Source organism: Mesoplodon densirostris, chromosome 7 (genome assembly GCF_025265405.1).
Source record: "Mesoplodon densirostris isolate mMesDen1 chromosome 7, mMesDen1 primary haplotype, whole genome shotgun sequence".
Classification (NCBI taxonomy): Eukaryota; Metazoa; Chordata; class Mammalia; order Artiodactyla; family Ziphiidae; genus Mesoplodon; species Mesoplodon densirostris.
The window spans coordinates 11,709,775-11,727,610 of NC_082667.1; the positions used below are offsets into that span (position 1 = coordinate 11,709,775).

Here is a 17,836-nt window from a genome sequence, read left to right on the forward strand (position 1 = left end):
AGAAGGAAATTGTCTCATTTGGATGTGTGGACAAAGTTTTTATATCTGCTCTTTTCCTGACAGGTAAACTTTAATGAGCCCTTATCCATGCTTCAGCGCCTCACTGAAGATCTGGAATACCATGAGCTGTTAGACCGAGCTGCAAAGTGTGAGAACTCTCTAGAACAGCTCTGTTATGTTGCAGCTTTCACCGTGTCCTCCTACTCCACTACTGTCTTCCGTACCAGCAAGCCATTCAACCCACTTCTTGGGGAGACCTTTGAGCTAGACCGATTAGAGGAGAATGGGTACCGATCCCTCTGTGAGCAGGTAAAGGAGCCTCAGGACTGTGACATGTTTCCTTTTTGAAGAAAGGGATGATTTTTTTTGGTTGATAACCCTGGGTGTTAACGTTTGCAGAAATTCCAGACCCCGTCATCCCAAACTGCCTTCTTTTCCTTCAGGACTTCAACACTGGAGGCCCTGGTATTCATCTACTGCTATGGGTGTAAAAATGTCAAGTGTGAATTTGGGGTGTTTATCACCAGTTAATAGGCAGTATCTTTTTTTTCTCCTTTCTTCCTTTTAATTTGAACCACTGATTTCTTCAAGGTGAGTCATCATCCCCCTGCGGCTGCACACCATGCTGAGTCCAAAAATGGCTGGACGTTGCGTCAGGAAATCAAAATCACCAGCAAGTTTCGAGGCAAATACCTCTCCATTATGCCCCTTGGTAAGGCCACCATCTTTGTAAGAATTTGTGCTCCAGGAAGGAAAGCTTTTCTGGCAGGATGGAGGAGGTTACTGGTTCAGTAGTCAGGAACCTGGAGGTCTGATTCAGGCACTGAACCTTATGAGCTAGCTTTATGCAGGTCATTTAACTTCTCAGCTGCTGGGTTGCGGGTTGTGGGGAGGTGAGACTTTAAGGACCCATCCGGTCATAAGTTCTTTGTCTTCTTAGCTCTGTTTAATGCATCTTCAAGTACTATTTTAGAATACACATTTTAGCATGCATTTTAAAAATTCTTTTAGTTGGTGGTGTTTACCCCATTACCCTAGCAATCAGATTCTCTCTATAGATCAGAACTCCTGTGACTGCAAGGTTAGGTTTCCTGGGTAGCCCCTCCTCCTCCTCCTCTCCTTTCTCCCCTCTCTCTTCCTCCACCGGAGGGGTTAGGTATCATTTATGTAACAGTTGAACTCCAGGTAAAATGAAACTTTATTTTAAAAGATCTTATTGGATTACAAGTTAATTTTGCACCAAGATCAAAAAGATCAGGCCTGGGAATAGGAATCCTAGTATGCAGTGTTTGTGTGTCTGTACTTTAGGGGAAATGAGATTATTCAGAAAGGGTGGTAGATTCTTGATGCTCTTTTGAACTAGAGCCAGCCACATTTGGCCATGTGTGTACTGAAGAGTGAATGTTGGTCTGCAGAAAAAGAAACAAAGCAGGTAGAGAGAAAGCAAGTGGCTCCCTAGAGACAGAGCTGATAGTGACTGCCTGAGCTCCCGATGGCTTTCCATTTCCTGGTTCTGGTCTTTCGTGTGGCAGAGCTGCAGTGCTGGGTTATTGCAGTACAGTCTTCTGCTTTAATAAATCCCCTTTTCTCTCAGAAACACACAATGTAGCAGGTACAGTGCAAACTAGAAATTAGCCAGAAAAAAATCCAGGGATGTTCGTAACATATTAAAAGACAAGAAACTGAAATGTTAACTCTATTGCCTCATGGTTAATATGCAAGAGGCCCTTAGATGAAAAGGAAACTAAGTGATTTTGGCCTTGATCTTTACTGAGAACCTTTGAAAAGGGTTCTAATTGCTTAACTGTCTTTGAAGCTGATAGCTTCCGAAGTGTGTTAGGTTAAAAGTAAACACCTGAGATGTTCACACCTAATCTGCAGAACTAGGATGTCAGTGGTCATATTGCAGTATAACTTTCATCCATGCAGAAGAGTTTCAGAGGCCCCCTGAGGATTGCTAAAGGGGTGGGTTATATGTATTTAATTCTAAGGAAGGTTATATACATTTTAAAAGCGGCAGTAAACCTAAATTACCAGCGATGTGCTGTACATTTTCTCTGTAATTTGACTAATCTAGAATTCTTTGAGGGGTAAATAACTACAGGAACATGATATAAGTGGTAGATCTAATTTTTTAGAGTTAAACAAATCTTTGGTAGGATTTCATTCCTTTGGTTGTTTAAGGATTCATCAGGATATATTATCTTAAGTCACCCCATCTATTAGATACTGAGTATATCTACCACGTACTAGGTATGGTTCTAAGGTGCTCGGGAAATGTAAGTGAACAAAACAAAGGTCCCAGCCTTTGTAGGGAGATTGAACAAGAATTGACATAGTGGGACTTCCCAGGTGGTGCAGTGGTTAAGAAATCCGCCTGCTAATGCAGGGGACATGGGTTTGATCCATTTTCAGTGGTGTTAACTCTCAGAGGGTAAATTATTGAGCCAAGAGATGTCATTGAAGAAAGACAGATGGACAGGGGTGTGAGTGAGTAGGTGGATGGTTTTTTGAGGTGGTGGAAGGTGGTCTGAGTCTTCCAGTAAAATAGACCGAAAAGGTTAGAATTCTTGCAATCTGGAAAAAAGAATGCTTCTAGGAAATACAATTGAAGTTTGCAAAATTATGAAGACTGTGGTAGAGGATACATATGAGTTTGCTCATCCACTCATTTTGGAATCGGGCGGTAGCTTCACGTTTAAAGAGGTACATTTAAATAGAGGATTATTTTATCGTTTGGAGTTCTCTAACCCAAGAAGAATCACAATTTGATATTATGAATGAAGCAGCCACTCAGCCTGTTGATCTCTGTGTCCGTGACACTGCTGGGCTCCATGCACCTTGAATTTGCCCCAGCAGCACTTTAGTCAGAAAGTCCTCCTTATATATTTTATCCATTTTTCCAATTTCTGCTTTTTGATTAGAGTGATTAATCCATTTATATTTATTGTAATTACTGATGAGTTAGGATTTACATCTGCCATTTTGGTATTTTGTTTCTGTACATCTTATGTCCTTTCTGTTGTTCCTCTCCTCCTCCATTAGTTCCTTCTTTTGTGTTAAATAGATATTTTTTTAGTGTACCATTTTAATTCCCTTGTTATTTCTTTTACTATATTTTTTAAAGGTATTTTTGTGGTGGTTATCCTAGTTATTAAAATTAACACCTTCTAATAATCTAGTTCAGATTAATACCAGCTGAATTTCAACAGGATATAAAAACTTTGCACTTAAATGGATCTATTACCTTTTCCCTCCTTTGTGCTTTTATTTTCATACAAACCATTTTTCTGCCTTATAATTCCATCAACAGTGTTTTATAACTGTTGCTTTATGTAGTTGTCTTTTACACCATATAGGAGAAAAAAGTTATAAGCAAAAAATACATTTATGCTGTCTTTTATATAGTTTAATTGCTGTTACCTTTACTGGTCTCTTAATTTCTTAAGGTAGATTTAAGTTACTACCTAGTATCCTTTCCTTGCAGCCTGAAGGACTTCCTTTAGCATTTCTTGAAGAGCAGATCTGCTAGCTAGGAATTCTTTCAGTTTTTCTTTTTCTGGGAATGTCTTAGTCCTCCTTGTTTATGAAGGATAATTTTGCTGGACATAGAATTCTGGGTTTGATGGTCTTTTTCTTTCAGCATTTTGAATACGTCATCCGACTGCCTTCTGGCCTTCATGGTTTCTGAGGATCACTTGTGTATGATGCATCACTTCTCTCTTACTGCTTTCAGGATTCTCTGTTTGTCTTTGTCTAGTTTGATTATGATCGGTTTCAGTGTGGTGCTCTTTGAGTTGATCCTATTTGGCATTCATTGGACTTCTTGGAAGTGGAGATTAGTGTTTTTCGTCAAATCTGGGGAATTTTGGGCCATTATTTCTTCAAGTGCTCCAACTGTTATCACCACCTCTGGCAGCTGTTGTGTTAAATAATTGCCACGTATTGTTTTGATAATTGCCCCAGGAAAAAGGCTGAGGTGAGTGGGTGCTGAATCAGATCAAATAAAGATAAGCCCAGCCAGTGGGAGTTTACAGGGAGCCACCAGATAGGTCAGATAATGACAGTACTTTGGAGCTGGGCTTTGGGAGCTTCACACTGTTCTATTCCCTCCAGTGTTTGCTAGCCTGCTTGCTGGTTTTCACAGCTACCATGACTGTGAGGCTACCAGTTTTCAAGGCTACTGCTGAGCTGGGGAGAGAAGGATAGGAATGGGGCAAGTTAAAATGCCACAAAGCTCATTTTGCTTTCTGAGATTCAGCCATTTTTCTTGAATAAATGTTCCTTGGAGTATTGTAAGCCTTTGGTTAATTTCCAGAGTTATGAAAAAGTTGATTCTGATCACTTTTGTTAGTGTGTTCTTGTTGATTTTACTGGGGAGCTGTTACATGGAAGTTCTTGCTCTACCATTCTGCAAGTGGCTGTCTTCCCCTTCATACATTTTAAATGGCTCAGTTTTGGGACCTTTAACTTATTGTCAAGTTTTCAACACAAAAATAATATATAAATGAAGGTAGTCATAGGGTGTTCTTTATTTTTGCACCATCCCAGTGAAGGGACACTCTGCAGAACAAGAGGTACATCATCAGGGTGGGATATAGGGTTATGGTATTGGACTGTACACATGTTCTGCTCTTATTTTGGACTTCAGCTCTAGCTGTCACTAGCTCTGTGACCTTGGGAAAATTATTTGACCTCTCTAAGCTCAGAGTCTTCATTTGGTAAAATGTGGTAGGTTGAATAATGCCCGCCTGCCCCCAAATATATCCACATCCTAATCTCTGGGACCTATGAATTTATCACTTTACACAGTGAGAGGAACTTTGGACATGTGGTTAAGGATCTGGAGATGGGGAGATAATCCTGGATTATTCTATGGGCCTAATGTAATCAACAAGGGTATTTAGAAGAGGGAGGCTGGAGGTTCAGAGTCAGTGACAACAGAAGCAAGAGGTTTGAGTGATGCTAGGAAGGGTCCACAAACCAAAGAATGCAGGTGGCTTGTAGTAGCTGGAAAAAGCAAGAAAATGGATTCTCCCCTTGAGCCTTCAGAAGGAACCCACACCTGCTGACAGCATGATTTTAGACTTCTGACTTCTAGAACTGTAAGAGAATAAGTTGTGTTATTTTTTTTAATTTATTTATTATTTGTTTGTTTGGGGCTGCATTGGGTCCTCATTCCTGCACGCGGGCTTTCTGTATTTGCGGCGAGTGGGGGCTACTCTTTGTTGCAGTGCGAGGGCTTCTCATTGCGGTGGCTTCTCTTGCTGTGGAGCACGGGCTCTAAGCACACGGGGTTCAGTATTTGTGGCACGTGGGCTCAGTAGTTGTGGCTCGCGGGCTCTAGAGCGCAGGCTCAGTAGTTGTGGCACATGGCCTTAGTTGCTCCACGGCGTGTGGGATCTTCCTGGACCAGGGCTCGAACCCGTGTCCCCTGCATTGGCAGGCGGATTCTTAACCACTGCTCCACCAGGGAAGTCCCAAGTTGTGTTATTTTAAGCTACGAAGTTTGTCATAGCTGGTTTCAGCAGCAGTAGGATACAAATGTAGCCTGCAGCTAAGGTATCAACAAATATTTGAGTGCCCACTTTATTCCGGTAACTATTCTAGTTGGGTACATAATGGTGAACAGAAGCTACTTTGCCCTCATTTAGCTTGCATTCTTAAGTAGACACAAAAGTAAATAAAACAAGTACTTTGATTTTATATAGTGGTGGTTCAGTGAAGAAAATAGAGTAAGGGGAGATGGGGTTAATGATGGAGGAAGGAGAGTGTGGTGTGTTCCCTTGTAGCGAGTCAGGAACTTCTCTGAAAAGGTTACGTTTGAGCAGAGACCTGAGAACAAAAACAAACAAAACCAAAAGATGACTGGCAGAGAGAACCCCAAAGATAAGGGCCCTGGGGATGGAGCAAGCATAGCACGCATGAGAAACAGCAAGGCCACAGCAGCTGGTTCAGAGTGAGGAGGGGGATGCGGTGGATGAGACCAGAGGGTAGGCGGGGGCCTGCTCTTGTAGCGTCTTGTACGCCATGAAAGGAGTTGAGTTTTATTCTAACTACAGTGGGGAGCAATAGAGAGATTTTATGGTGTGGAAAGTTGATATGACATGTTTTAAACAGATCCTTTTGACTAGAGACTCGAAGGGGGCCAGAGTGGAAGCCGGGAGGCCGAAAAGAGGTTCAGGCAAGAGCTGCTGGTGGCTTAGACTGCAGTGGTGAAGAACAAGTGATTTAGGCCATAATTCGGCAGAGCAAATGTCTTTGAAGATGGCTGTGAGGAGTACATGAGTGAGGAGACCCTAGCACAGCGTCTGGCACACAGCAGGTGTTCTCAGCAGAGTTGCCATTGCTTCTGTCCGTGTCACTGTCACCATTGTGACCCTCATCAGCATGACTGCTGCTGCAGCCACCAGGGCTACTTTAACCTTTTTGTACAAGAAAGACACGCACGCCTCAGCTACGTTTAGTGTTCGTTTCATTAGTGGTTACAGAGGGAGCTTAGAGTAATACCGTTACTGGAATTAACTGTATTATTTAATGTATATATCTTCTGAAATTGTTTGATTATTTTGAATCTCCACTCAGCTCTGTTGAAGCCACTGATTTTGGCTTGGTTTTCATCTGAGATGATAGGAACAGGAGAAGACCTTACGTAGTGAGTGCTATAAAGGATACAAATCAGGACCAGCCCCATGGAGAGACACACAGCAGAGGGTGTGGGAGGATCCTGGACATGAGTTTCCATGCCCTCTCCCCAGGACATCAGGGCCCAGCACCTTCCTGGCACATTGATGTGTTTTAACATCCTAGAAGCTCCACCAGGCTTCCTTGTCCAGAGCTTTTATTAGGGTTTCATCGTGTGGGCACAGTTGATCAAATCCTTGGCCACGTGACTGAACTCAAACTCCCGGCCTCCTTCCCTCCCTGGAAGGAAGGAAATATCATTCCCAGGAGGTCAGGAGGCCAGGTCTAGCCCAGATCTGGTGACCCGCAGCCGCTGCTCTCTCATGACGTGGTGGGTCTTTCTGGCCCACCCTCATCCTAAGTCACCTTGTTGGCATAAGCTATCTAGGGGCCCACCTGAGGCACCTCATTGGCATATATCACCAGGACCCTCATGAGTAACAAAGACACTACTGTCACTTGGGAAATTGCAAGGGTTTAGAGGTTGGACAAAGACCAGACAAATTCTTTATTGTACAACACATGCTCACACATCTAATGAGTGCTGCAGCCAGTGCCCCTGCTCTATCCACTACTCCCTTTTTTTTTTTTTTTTTACTATTAAGGCCCATAGGTAGACAAGTGGTTTGCTTAAAGTCACACAGCTAGTTACTCACAATAGGGCTTGTCCCCAATACTGACTACCAATATGTGCTCTTTTCCATAATGCCGCTTTATTTTTTCATGTTGGGGCAGATGTGACCTGTTCCTGTAAATTTTGCAGCTAGTATGGCAGGTGCAGTTAGTGAAAAGATTGGGGTTTTTGCTTTCATTTTTATTTCTACATTTGCAGAATATTACTTCCCAGCTAAGCTGTATCAGCTGTCAATGTTTGTCCTCATTAGTTATATTTTATTCATAAATTTTAAAATCACGATGAAAAATTCAGTCAGTGCTTCCAACATTTATAAAGGTTATAAGTCCTTTTTGACTTATTGTTTTCTTTTTAAAAGTAAGAAATATTGATAAAATCAATCCATCATTATTTCTAGCCAGCACGGTGCTATTTGTCTAATATTTGGCTTCATTTGTGTGCCACTCTCTGCTTCTAGGTAGCATCCACTGTATCTTCCACGGAACTGGGCACCACTACACTTGGAAGAAAGTCACCACGACAGTGCACAACATTATCGTGGGCAAATTATGGATCGATCAGGTGAGTAAAGGTACTCAACATGCTTCTGAAGTTCAGAAGAATACCTCCCTACATCCATCTTTGTAGTATTTAGGACATGTGAACTGGCCCCAGACTGCTGTTACTGGTTTATCAGTTTTGCCTAAGGAATTTCTCTCAGGCAGTAATCCCACCCCCAAACTCCCCGAGTTTCTATACCACAAACTATTACCTATAAATGACCAAGTTACAACATTCATTCAGGGACTACTCTCCTAGGGCTGGGTTAGGTACTATGAAGAATACAAGAAAATAATAAACATGGCTGCCATCCTTCATCCTTTCATTATTCATCAAACACTTGTTGCCGGGCTGAGTGCTAGGTCTTGGGAATACAAAGTCATATGAGGCATTGTCCTGCCAAGAGTTATTTTATCACTGGAGATATATGACAGACGTCTGTAGAATGAAAAGTATTTGCCAAGATAGACTAGTGTAAGAGCTGTACTAAAATACTATCTAGGGGCTTCCCTGGTGGCACAGTGGTTAAGAATCCACCTGCTGATGCAGGGGACACGGGTTCGAGCCCTGGTCCAGGAAGATCCCACGTGCCGCAGATTAGCTAAGCCCATGCGCCATAACTACTGAGCCTAGAGCCCTCGAGCCACAACTACTGAGCCCGTGTGCCACAATTACCGAAGCCCGTGTGCCTAGAGCCCGTGCTCTGCAACAAGAGATGCCACCGCAATGAGAAGCCCGCTCACCACAACGAAGAGTAGCCCCCGCTCGCCACAACTAGAAAAAGCCCGCATTTAGCAACGAAGACCCAAGGCAGCCATAAATAAACAAACAAACAGTCAAACTGTCTAATTCATTGTCAATTTGCTCTTAAGACAATGGTTGCAGTAAATTCAGAAAAATGAGGGACTACTGTGTGAGCAGTCAGGAGAGGCTTCACGGTAGATGTGGGAATGAAGCTGAGTCTTAAAGAGCTTTTTGGGATTTGCAAGATAGAAAGGAGGAGAAAATGCAATGAATAAAGTGTAGAAAGGCCCACCATATGTAGGCTTGAAACCGTGAGTAGAATACTTTAAGCACAGAGTTCATGAAGGGTACGAGTGGAGGATTGGTTTGGGAAGGTAAATTATGTGAATATCAATGTGTGTGCTGAAGGTCGAATTATGCCACTAAACACGTGAGACAGTTTTTTTAAAAAAGGTCATTTGGCCTTGATTCCAACCTGGCATACCAAGATTACAAAGGGATTCCACAGCATCTCAGGGTTGGCTAAGACCTGAACCTTAAGTACAGGAAAGCTAGAATGTAAGATTGAAAAGAATTATGAGGCATGGGGCTTAGCATATATTCAAGTCATCCAGTCTTAATAAAACCAATCCATGATTCTTTTCTTTTTATAGTCTGGTGAAATTGATATTGTGAATCACAAGACAGGAGACAAGTGCAATCTTAAATTTGTTCCTTATAGCTACTTCTCTCGGGATGTAGCAAGAAAGGTAAGAGAAGTTGAAATTAAAATGTTTTTCACTTAGTGTGTATCCCATAGAAAATCTGCTCCTTTGGAACTGGTGTAGGTGGATGGATTGTGTGTGTTCAAAAAAAAGGAGAGGTAAAGGAGAAAGTCAGCAAAAGACAACAAGTTAGAGGGTAAAAGTCAAGAGCAATGAGGGATTGGCATTTCCTGGCGGTCCAGTGGTTAGGGTGCTTTCACTGCCGTGGGCCCGGGTTCTATCCCTTTTCGAGGAACTAAGATCCTGCAAGCTGTGCAGGCATGGCCAGAAAAAAAAAGAGCAATGAGACTTGAAAATGGGAAACACCAAGGAAGGACGAAGGAAAGGGTTACTGGAAGAAGGCATGGGTACTTTGAAGTCTGAGTGAGAGTTCTGGTACCACCGCAGTGGAATTGTGCCGTGAGTTTTGATGGGAGAGTGAAGAAATCTGTTTGTGGCCCTCTCTGATTTCTGGAGAGAAGAATATAGCATAATTCTGAGTACAGTCAGATCCTTTTCCTACATATATCATTACAACAAAAATCTGTACAACAAAATGGTAATGAATCCTCCAACTCATGAATCAGTTATTTTAAGCAGCTCAAGAAAACATAACAAAATAATTTGAATGGCTCCATGGAGTTTGTCATAACAGGATTTAACCAGTATTTACCCTAGGACTTCGGTTTCCAGAGTAGTCAGGTAAGCTAACACAGCGAATGCCGTACTCCAGAGCCCTGCTCTCCCTCTTTGTAGGTGACAGGGGAAGTGACAGATCCATCAGGAAAAGTTCACTTTGCCCTTCTGGGGACGTGGGATGAGAAAATGGAGTGTTTCAAAGTACAGCCAGTCATCGGGGAAAATGGGGGTGATGCTCGGCAGCGAGGCCACGAAGCAGAGGAAAGCAGGGTCATGCTGTGGAAGCGGAATCCTTTACCGTGAGTATCAGTGTGGGTCCTGCCCGGGACCTGCTCTCACCTCAGCCGTGGAGCAGTGTTGTGGCATTTCTGCCTTCCTTCCTGCTTAATTCTGTGAGGGACTGAGCGCGGGACATCGGAATCTGGAGAGATGACCAGAAGGTTGTCCCTGTGTGGTTGGGTTGTAGCATGCCTTGTCCCAGGAAAGTTCAAACTACTCAAACCACGTCTGCCAAAAACATTTGGTGTTTCCTAAAGGTCCTTTGAATTGTGATTCAGAAGGATGTTTTTCTATAATTTAGAGTAAAACTATTCAGAAGTGGCTAGAGGAGAAAGATGCCTACCACCTGTGGCCCAAAGGCCTAGCAGCAGTATAAAGGTCCCTGAGATAATGTGCAGGACTTTGGAAATAAATTAAGATGGAGGCCATTTGTCTCCTGTCATTATTTAATATGTTCAGTCCTCAGTAATAGCCAAGATTATCCCAGAAAGAGGTTAAAAAGAAAGCAAAGGAAACAGGAAGAAAGAAGTTTTATTTAGTAGAATGCTTCATCCTTCCTAATTTCACCTGAGCATAGCACAGGCCCAGAAAACTATCCAGTTGAGTGATCCTGGGGAGGGGATGGGGGATGGTCCAGTCGGGTCTCTTAATTAGGTGAACCTGATGTGGTCCTAGAGTCTTTCCATCTGTAGAACAGCCTGGGTGACGTAGCCCTTGTAGTGAGCCTAGTTGGTGCTCTTTAACAAGGGTCTCAGCTCTGGCATTACCCTTCCTCTTTCTCACCCTTTACTTTTAGGAAGAATGCAGAAAACATGTACTACTTCTCAGAGCTGGCTCTAACTCTCAATGCCTGGGAAGCTGGCACTGCCCCCACGGACAGCCGATTACGGCCCGACCAGAGACTGATGGAGAATGGGCGCTGGGATGAAGCAAATGCTGAGAAGCAGCGCCTGGAGGAAAAACAGAGACTTTCCAGAAAGAAGAGAGAAGCCGAAGCTATGAAGGCCACGGAGGATGGTAGTGGACGCCTTCTACTCTGTTTCCCAATCCCGATGCGTGGCAAGTGCCCATGTGTTTTCGGCTCTAATTCTGTTTTTCTTGACCCTCTTTCCCTTTTAGGCACGCCCTACGATCCCTACAAGGCACTGTGGTTCGAGCGGAAGAAGGACCCCGTTACCAAGGAGTTAACCCATATTTATAGGGGAGGATACTGGGAGTCTAAAGAGAAACAGGACTGGAGCTCGTGCCCGGACATTTTCTGAACCGGCCGTGACAAAAGGAGGAGGATCCAAAGGAGAAGAGGACAGAGGATGCGCGGGGAAGCTGGCGGCTGTGACGCTCTTACGGAGAGCTTTCCTCACGTTTGTCTGTCGTAACCAATCATTTTTTCCAAATCAATCACCAGAAGCAGACACCGTTGGTGGTGATTGGCTGGTTGCCTTAGCTGATTGAAACTGAAATCGACTTTCTGGATACTGTGTGTGTGTGAGGGAGAGGCGTCGTGGCTGAGTGTAGTGTCACCCCACTTCTGCAGAGTCACGTGCTCTCGACGCTTTCCTCTCCCTCTGCCCCGGCTTGAGATGCTGTCCCTCACCCTCCCCTTACAGAGCCTGCCCAGCCAAGACCTGCGGAAGAGGATGACGCGGGGGCGTTCCGGTGCTGTTCAGGGCGAGAGCTGATTTTAGAGGTTCCCTTTAAAAAGAAACACGTAAGACTTACCAACAGAGGCATCGTGAATGCTCGTGGTGGAGCTTAGGCGTGACGTTGTGAAGTGTTCACAGATGGGGTCAATTTAACGGGGTGTCTGTGCGGAGAAAACCGTGGCACTGGAACACTTGCGAGAGGGACTGTTTTGCAAGGCCGGGGCGTTCAGAGTTAAATTCTTGGAAGTTTCGATCTTCACTCGCGTAAAACACCCTGCTGCTGTTCTCCATCTTCTTTGACAGCAACCGGGGCCACTTGGGTGGTCGGTAGGAGGGTTGCCTTATCCTCACAAAGGGGTTTTACGGACTTGCTCAGGCGGAGAACTTCTGAGAACACGAGGCAGGATGGAAGAAGACTGCTGGCCACTCTTGCTCTCCCCGTTCCTCCTCTCGCCCGTCCTTCATTGCCTTTCCTCTCTTCTCCCTCGCGCAATACTGACTCGGGTTTGTGCCCTGTGGAGCAAAGCATTACCTGTCCCGTTCTGATATACTTCAGAATCTGAGAGAAGGAGTTTATCTGGAATAAGTTTTCACCATCTCTCAAGCCCCATGGACTGGAGCCACCTCTGGAATAATGCATTAAGTATCTGTATAGTATATATATGTAGAGAAAAATCTAATTCTTTTTTGGTTTGATTTTCCTTCTTCCCATTAAGAATCTTGATTTTTGATATCACTTGTCTCCCTGGGACTCTCTCTTGGACACACTGATGTGGATTGGAGCCCCCTCTGCTTTCCCGCTTTCAGGGGCAGACAGATTCCAAACCTGAGCAGGATCCCACCCAGCCGTTACTGAGCAGGGACTTTGTCCATGGTTTGTATCATGAGGTGCCCACTGCTGTCTAAACTCTGCTCTTCTAATTACCTGACTCTTGAAAATGAAATCCTAACCTCTTTCCTACCTTTTTTCCTTCTCTTACTAGGAAGAGTATGGGTAGAAAGTCAGGAGGGTAATTTCCAGTTTCAGCCTGCCTCTGTCCAAATCTCAGCACACAGAGCTGATCCCCAAAAGAGCCTTCTTCTTCCTAGGAATCGGGGCTAAAAGCCCCGTCACGTGGGGTGGGTAAGAGAACTGCTCCTGCTGGGCCCTGGTTTCCTTCATTTTTTTGTTCTGTATTTGTTTAAGTTGTCTTGTTCAGAAATCTAGCCCCCCTGTGCCACCCACCATTGGTTGAGGATCACAAATCGAGGTGCCTTCCTTGTATGCTTTTTTGTTAGTGTTTTTTGTTTCTGTTCCTTAACTGCCGAGCCTCAGCCAGGGTGAGTCCTAGGGGGGAGAATCATTCCAGAGGAAGCCATCCCAGCAGGGAAATTGGATTTATACTGGGTAAATAGCACTCTTATTCCTTCCCCGCCATCCCTTCCTTCCTAGCTGTGATGAACTTGAGAGAGGGACACCTCCTGGGGAAGTTCCTCCTATGAACTCCATTCCCAGCATAAGCAAGGGATTATTCCAGGGCTGCTTCTTTCAAGGAGGCCCATAAAAGCGTTGATGTAACTGGGGTGGGGGGGGGGCGGAGCTTTAGACAGCGGGAACTTCCCAAACAGGTGGAACTTCCCTGCTCTGTCTCCCGCCCCCGCCTCCCCATTCTTCCTCCACCATCTGCACTACGTTTCCAGCCTGATCCCCAGTGAGGTTCCTGCTAATGGAAGAGGCTTCGAGTCCTTCAGGTGAAATAAAGTCACATGAAGACAAAACAAAACTATATATATTTTCGGTTTTTTTGCCTTATTGTTTTTTTTCCAAGAAAACTACTAAATTAAATAATTTTTAAAAAGTCATATTGTTTGTCTGATTCACTTCTACTTAAGGAGGAGACAGTGGGAAGAGGTGGAGAAGTGGCCCCTCGGTGATTTGTTCTTGGCAGTCTGGGAACTTGACTTTCATGGGAGATGGAAAGAAAAACTGGGCGCGGATTTCCAGATGTTTCGACTATTCAGCAACATTCCGGAGGACCTAATGACCACATGAGTAGTTTTAACAGCCCCTGATGCTTCAGTGCCATGTCACTGTCAGGGTCCCACCTTGCCATAGGGGAATGGTTTCTAGTGTTTTTGATACTGGGCCTGTTTCACCTCAAAAAATAAAAGTTTTCTTCAGTTTAATTTCTCTTGCCCATTTAGATTTTCAGGATCTTAGTTAGCTGTTCCGTGTAAGGATTCAAATTCTCTATTTTGAAACATAAGCAACTGAGTATTGATTTGAAGACCTTGGAGAGAAGTAAAGGACAGTGAAAATGCTTGTTCAGTTCTCTGCACAGTTCAGGGAGGGGAGAAGGTGGGCAAAGTGATCGAAGGGGCATGGAGAAGCCTCCGATGAGGGTGAGCACCAATTCCTGCCCGGAGGGGGGGCCCGCACGTCACTGAGCATCTGCTTCTGCGTCCAGAGTGCTGAGACTGGAGCTCTCAGCATTGCCAGGCTTCCACTTAAGACAATTTCAAGAAGTATATTTTATAATTGTCATGTTGAATATGAGGAAAGGCGCTCAAAAAATAAACTAAATAAATTTACCTAAGGTCACATAGCTGATTGATTAGTCATAGTACTGGAATTCAAAGCTGGGTTGGTTTAACCCCAGAGTTTGTGACCTTTACAAACTTGTGCTCTGTGAGAAACTGGGTTGGAAGGCGGCTGGTAGTTAAGTCATTTCCTCCTGGATTATACATCGTGCAGAAATGCATATCTCTGTCTCCAGAAGCTTCTTAATGTGGATAATACAATTTTGGGAGTCCCACGTGAAGGAAGCATTCTTTTTTTTTTTTTTTTGGCCATGCTATGTGGCATGCGGGAACTTCGTTCCCCGACCAGGGATTGAACCCACGCCCCCTGCACTGGGAGCATGAAGTCTTAACCACTGGACCGCCAGAGATGTCCCGGAAGGAGCATTCTTGAAGTTCAGCCTCCTGGCTCCTTGGTTTCTCAAGGCTCTCATGCTCACAAAATCAGCTATGTTGTCAGGGGTCGTCTTTTCTAGCCTGGTTCTTGGGAAGGCCACTTAGCCTTGATGTTAAGTATCGGCAACGTTTTTTTTTCTGGCAAGCTAAAAACCATGGTAGTCGACTCTTGACGCTTGTGAGAGCTGCATCCTGCAATTTTGAATACCGTATGGTATGTAATTTCCTCCAATAGGGTCAGTCCAATGTACCTGAAACATTTGAATAATCCCTCCTTTAGTCCTTTAATGGGCTACTGTGACATGATGGGTTGGGATGTGGATCCCGAGGAGTGTGGCTTACTCATGATTCAAAATTACACCTGTCAGGGACCTCTGAAGTCCCACAAAAACGTTAAACCTATAAATTTCTGCTCTACTTTCTGCAAGATAAGTGAAAATCAACCTATAGTATAGTCCTAAAAGGAAGTGTAGAAAAATCTTTAAAATTTATTCAGTATAAGGTATATACCTTGTGAAACCCTAAGATTATCAAAATTTAGAGCTTGCTTCTAAAAGTTTATAAAGCTTTTGACCGGTACTGTGCCCTGCCCTGTGGGAAGCATCTCTCAAGCCTTCCCTGGCTTTCCCTTCTGAAGCTCATAAAATAATCTGTGGTTATGTTCTCCTTAGTCTTTCCTCCCTACTGTCTTTTCAAGTAGAGCGCTCCTTTTGGGGTTCACAATGATCCCCCAGGGGAAGGAAGCAAGCTGGTCAGATGAGGCATCTTTAAAAGCAAGAACTAAAGAGCTCGGAATCTTCTGTAAGTAGCCTTGCAGAGGTCACACCTGAGTTTGACCAGGTGATTTAAGAAGTTAGTAAAGAACCAGTTGGCCCTGAGATAGGTATGGCTAGGAATGTCTCCATTCGTTCATTCATTCATTCAACATTGACTTCCAGCTTGGTAAATAACATTAGCGATACAAATGGCAAGAAAGAGCTCAGATAAACGGGCAATTACAATCTAGTTTGATAAATGGCATGAAAGCACTGTAGAGGGGCAACAAGCCTATAGAGAGTGGGGAGGGAGGGGATAAAGACATGTCAGGGAAGCCTTCTATTCAATACAACTAGGAGAATGTATCTGAGTTGAGAGTTGCAGGTTTAATAGGGGTTAGGGGAAGGGCACCGTATAAGATGCTGCATGGATAAAGATGGAGAGCAAAGTCGAGGAAAGCATCCTGCTTTTGGATGGCTGCATGAATGGCTGGAGTTTAAGGTCAAGGAGAGGGCACTGATACAGTGATGGAGAGAGGTAAGGCCCAAGTCATGGAAGTCTTTATATACCATATAAAGAATCCTTGGTTTTCGTTTTCAGCAAGGGAGCCAGTGAAAGATTTGTAAGCAGGGTGATGGGTTCCAGTGTGGAAAATGATTGACAGGTAGTCAGATCAATTAAGAGATTGGAGAAGTGAGAATGAAGAGAAGTGCAGGGATTCCAGTATCGACTGGAATGAACAGCACTTGACTATGATTATTGGTGGAGAGCAGAGGGAGGGAGGGAGGAACTTGTATTTTTCTGGCTCAGGAAACTTAAAAGGAAGGTGGTAGCAAGCTAAACAAGTCTAGAGGGAAAGATGGGTTCATTTTGGGGCATTCTGAGCTGGAGGAGCCTGTGGAGGTTGAGTAAGCGATTTAAAACATAGGTCCAAATGTAATGGCTACATTTTCGTGAGAACTGAGAATGAGATGCTGAGAGAGGCTGCACATTAAAATCACCTGCAAGTTAAAAAAATATATAATCCTGAGCCCCATCTGCAGAGATTCTGATTCAATTAGAGTTAGGGCTAGCGTAATTTTATATATATACATATATAAACGCAAGGGTCACAAAATTATGAAATGGGAGGAGGAGATGGGATAAATCAGCATATTAGGGGATATTATTAAACCACAGCTCGCTTCTCAGAGTTTGAGAGGTCTGAGCCAATTCCACATTTTGACAATGTCTATATGTTTCAAATTTTTTAAACGCCAAGATGAGATTACAAAAATTGAGGTATACTTTAAGTAGTTAGGTTTAGCAAATCAATGCTTTTAACATACAGATACAAGGACTCTATGTATACTTCATGAGGAGGTAACATTGAAAATTGACATTTGAAATCTTTTTTTTTTTTTTTTTTTTTTGCGGTATGTGGGCCTCTCACTGTTGTGGCCTCTCCCGTTGCGGAGCGCAGGCTCCGGACGCGCAGGCCCAGTGGCCATGGCCCACGGGCCCAGCCGCTCCACGGCACGTGGGATCCTCCCAGACCAGGGCACAAACCCGTGTCCCCTGCATCGGCAGGCGGACTCTCAACCACTGCACCACCAGGGAAGCCCAACATTTGGAATCTTTACAAATGGCCTTCCTGTTTGTCCTCTTGCATACATTTCTTGAGACCACTTTGACAATATCTGAAAAATTCAAAATGTTCACGTCTTTTGGCCTTGCGAAATCTGCCTTCCCACAAGAAAAATAAATACAAAAGGATAGTCATTTCAGTATTGTTTTTAATAATGAAACCTAGGGGAAAAAAGTCAAAATGTCCATTAGGAATTTGATTACATGGATTGTGTTATATCCATACAATCCAATATTGTGCATGGGTTAAAAAAGAATGAAATAGGTCTACATAGCTGACATGAAAAAAAAAATAAGTCCATGATTTATTTTTAAATGAGAAAAGCAAATTGCAGTGTAGTTAAAAAACAGAGAAAAGTAAAATTATTTATCACATCTAGCTTATAAACAGAGGCCTTGCCTCATCACCTCTAATATTTAAGTGCCTACCTCCAGCTGAACCTATATCCGAATCCTTTTTTGCTGCAATGGAACAGATATTATTTCATTATATATATGAGGAAAACCTCTTCCAAAGAAAGCCGAAATAGCTCAGTTGGGAAACCATTAGACTGAAGATTTAAAGGTCCCTGGTTCGATCCCGGGTTTCGGCA

General features: G+C 43.7%; 1 protein-coding gene and 1 non-coding gene across 2 annotated transcripts in view; both read left to right on the plus strand.

The window, feature by feature from the left end:
* The window catches only part of OSBP (oxysterol binding protein), a 34,633-nt gene extending 20,885 nt beyond the window's left edge, over window positions 1-13,748 (plus strand). The window contains exons 8-14 of the mRNA XM_060104242.1: window positions 64-309; window positions 592-712; window positions 7,776-7,879; window positions 9,256-9,351; window positions 10,102-10,283; window positions 11,060-11,280; window positions 11,383-13,748. Coding sequence (XP_059960225.1) covers window positions 64-309; window positions 592-712; window positions 7,776-7,879; window positions 9,256-9,351; window positions 10,102-10,283; window positions 11,060-11,280; window positions 11,383-11,525 — 1,113 coding nt within the window. The 3' untranslated portion in view covers window positions 11,526-13,748. The remainder of the gene's footprint in view (window positions 1-63; window positions 310-591; window positions 713-7,775; window positions 7,880-9,255; window positions 9,352-10,101; window positions 10,284-11,059; window positions 11,281-11,382) is intronic.
* Window positions 13,749-17,763: 4,015 nt separating this feature from the next.
* TRNAF-GAA (transfer RNA phenylalanine (anticodon GAA)) lies at window positions 17,764-17,836 on the plus strand. Its single transcript has one exon. It is a non-coding gene; the product is annotated as a tRNA-Phe (tRNA).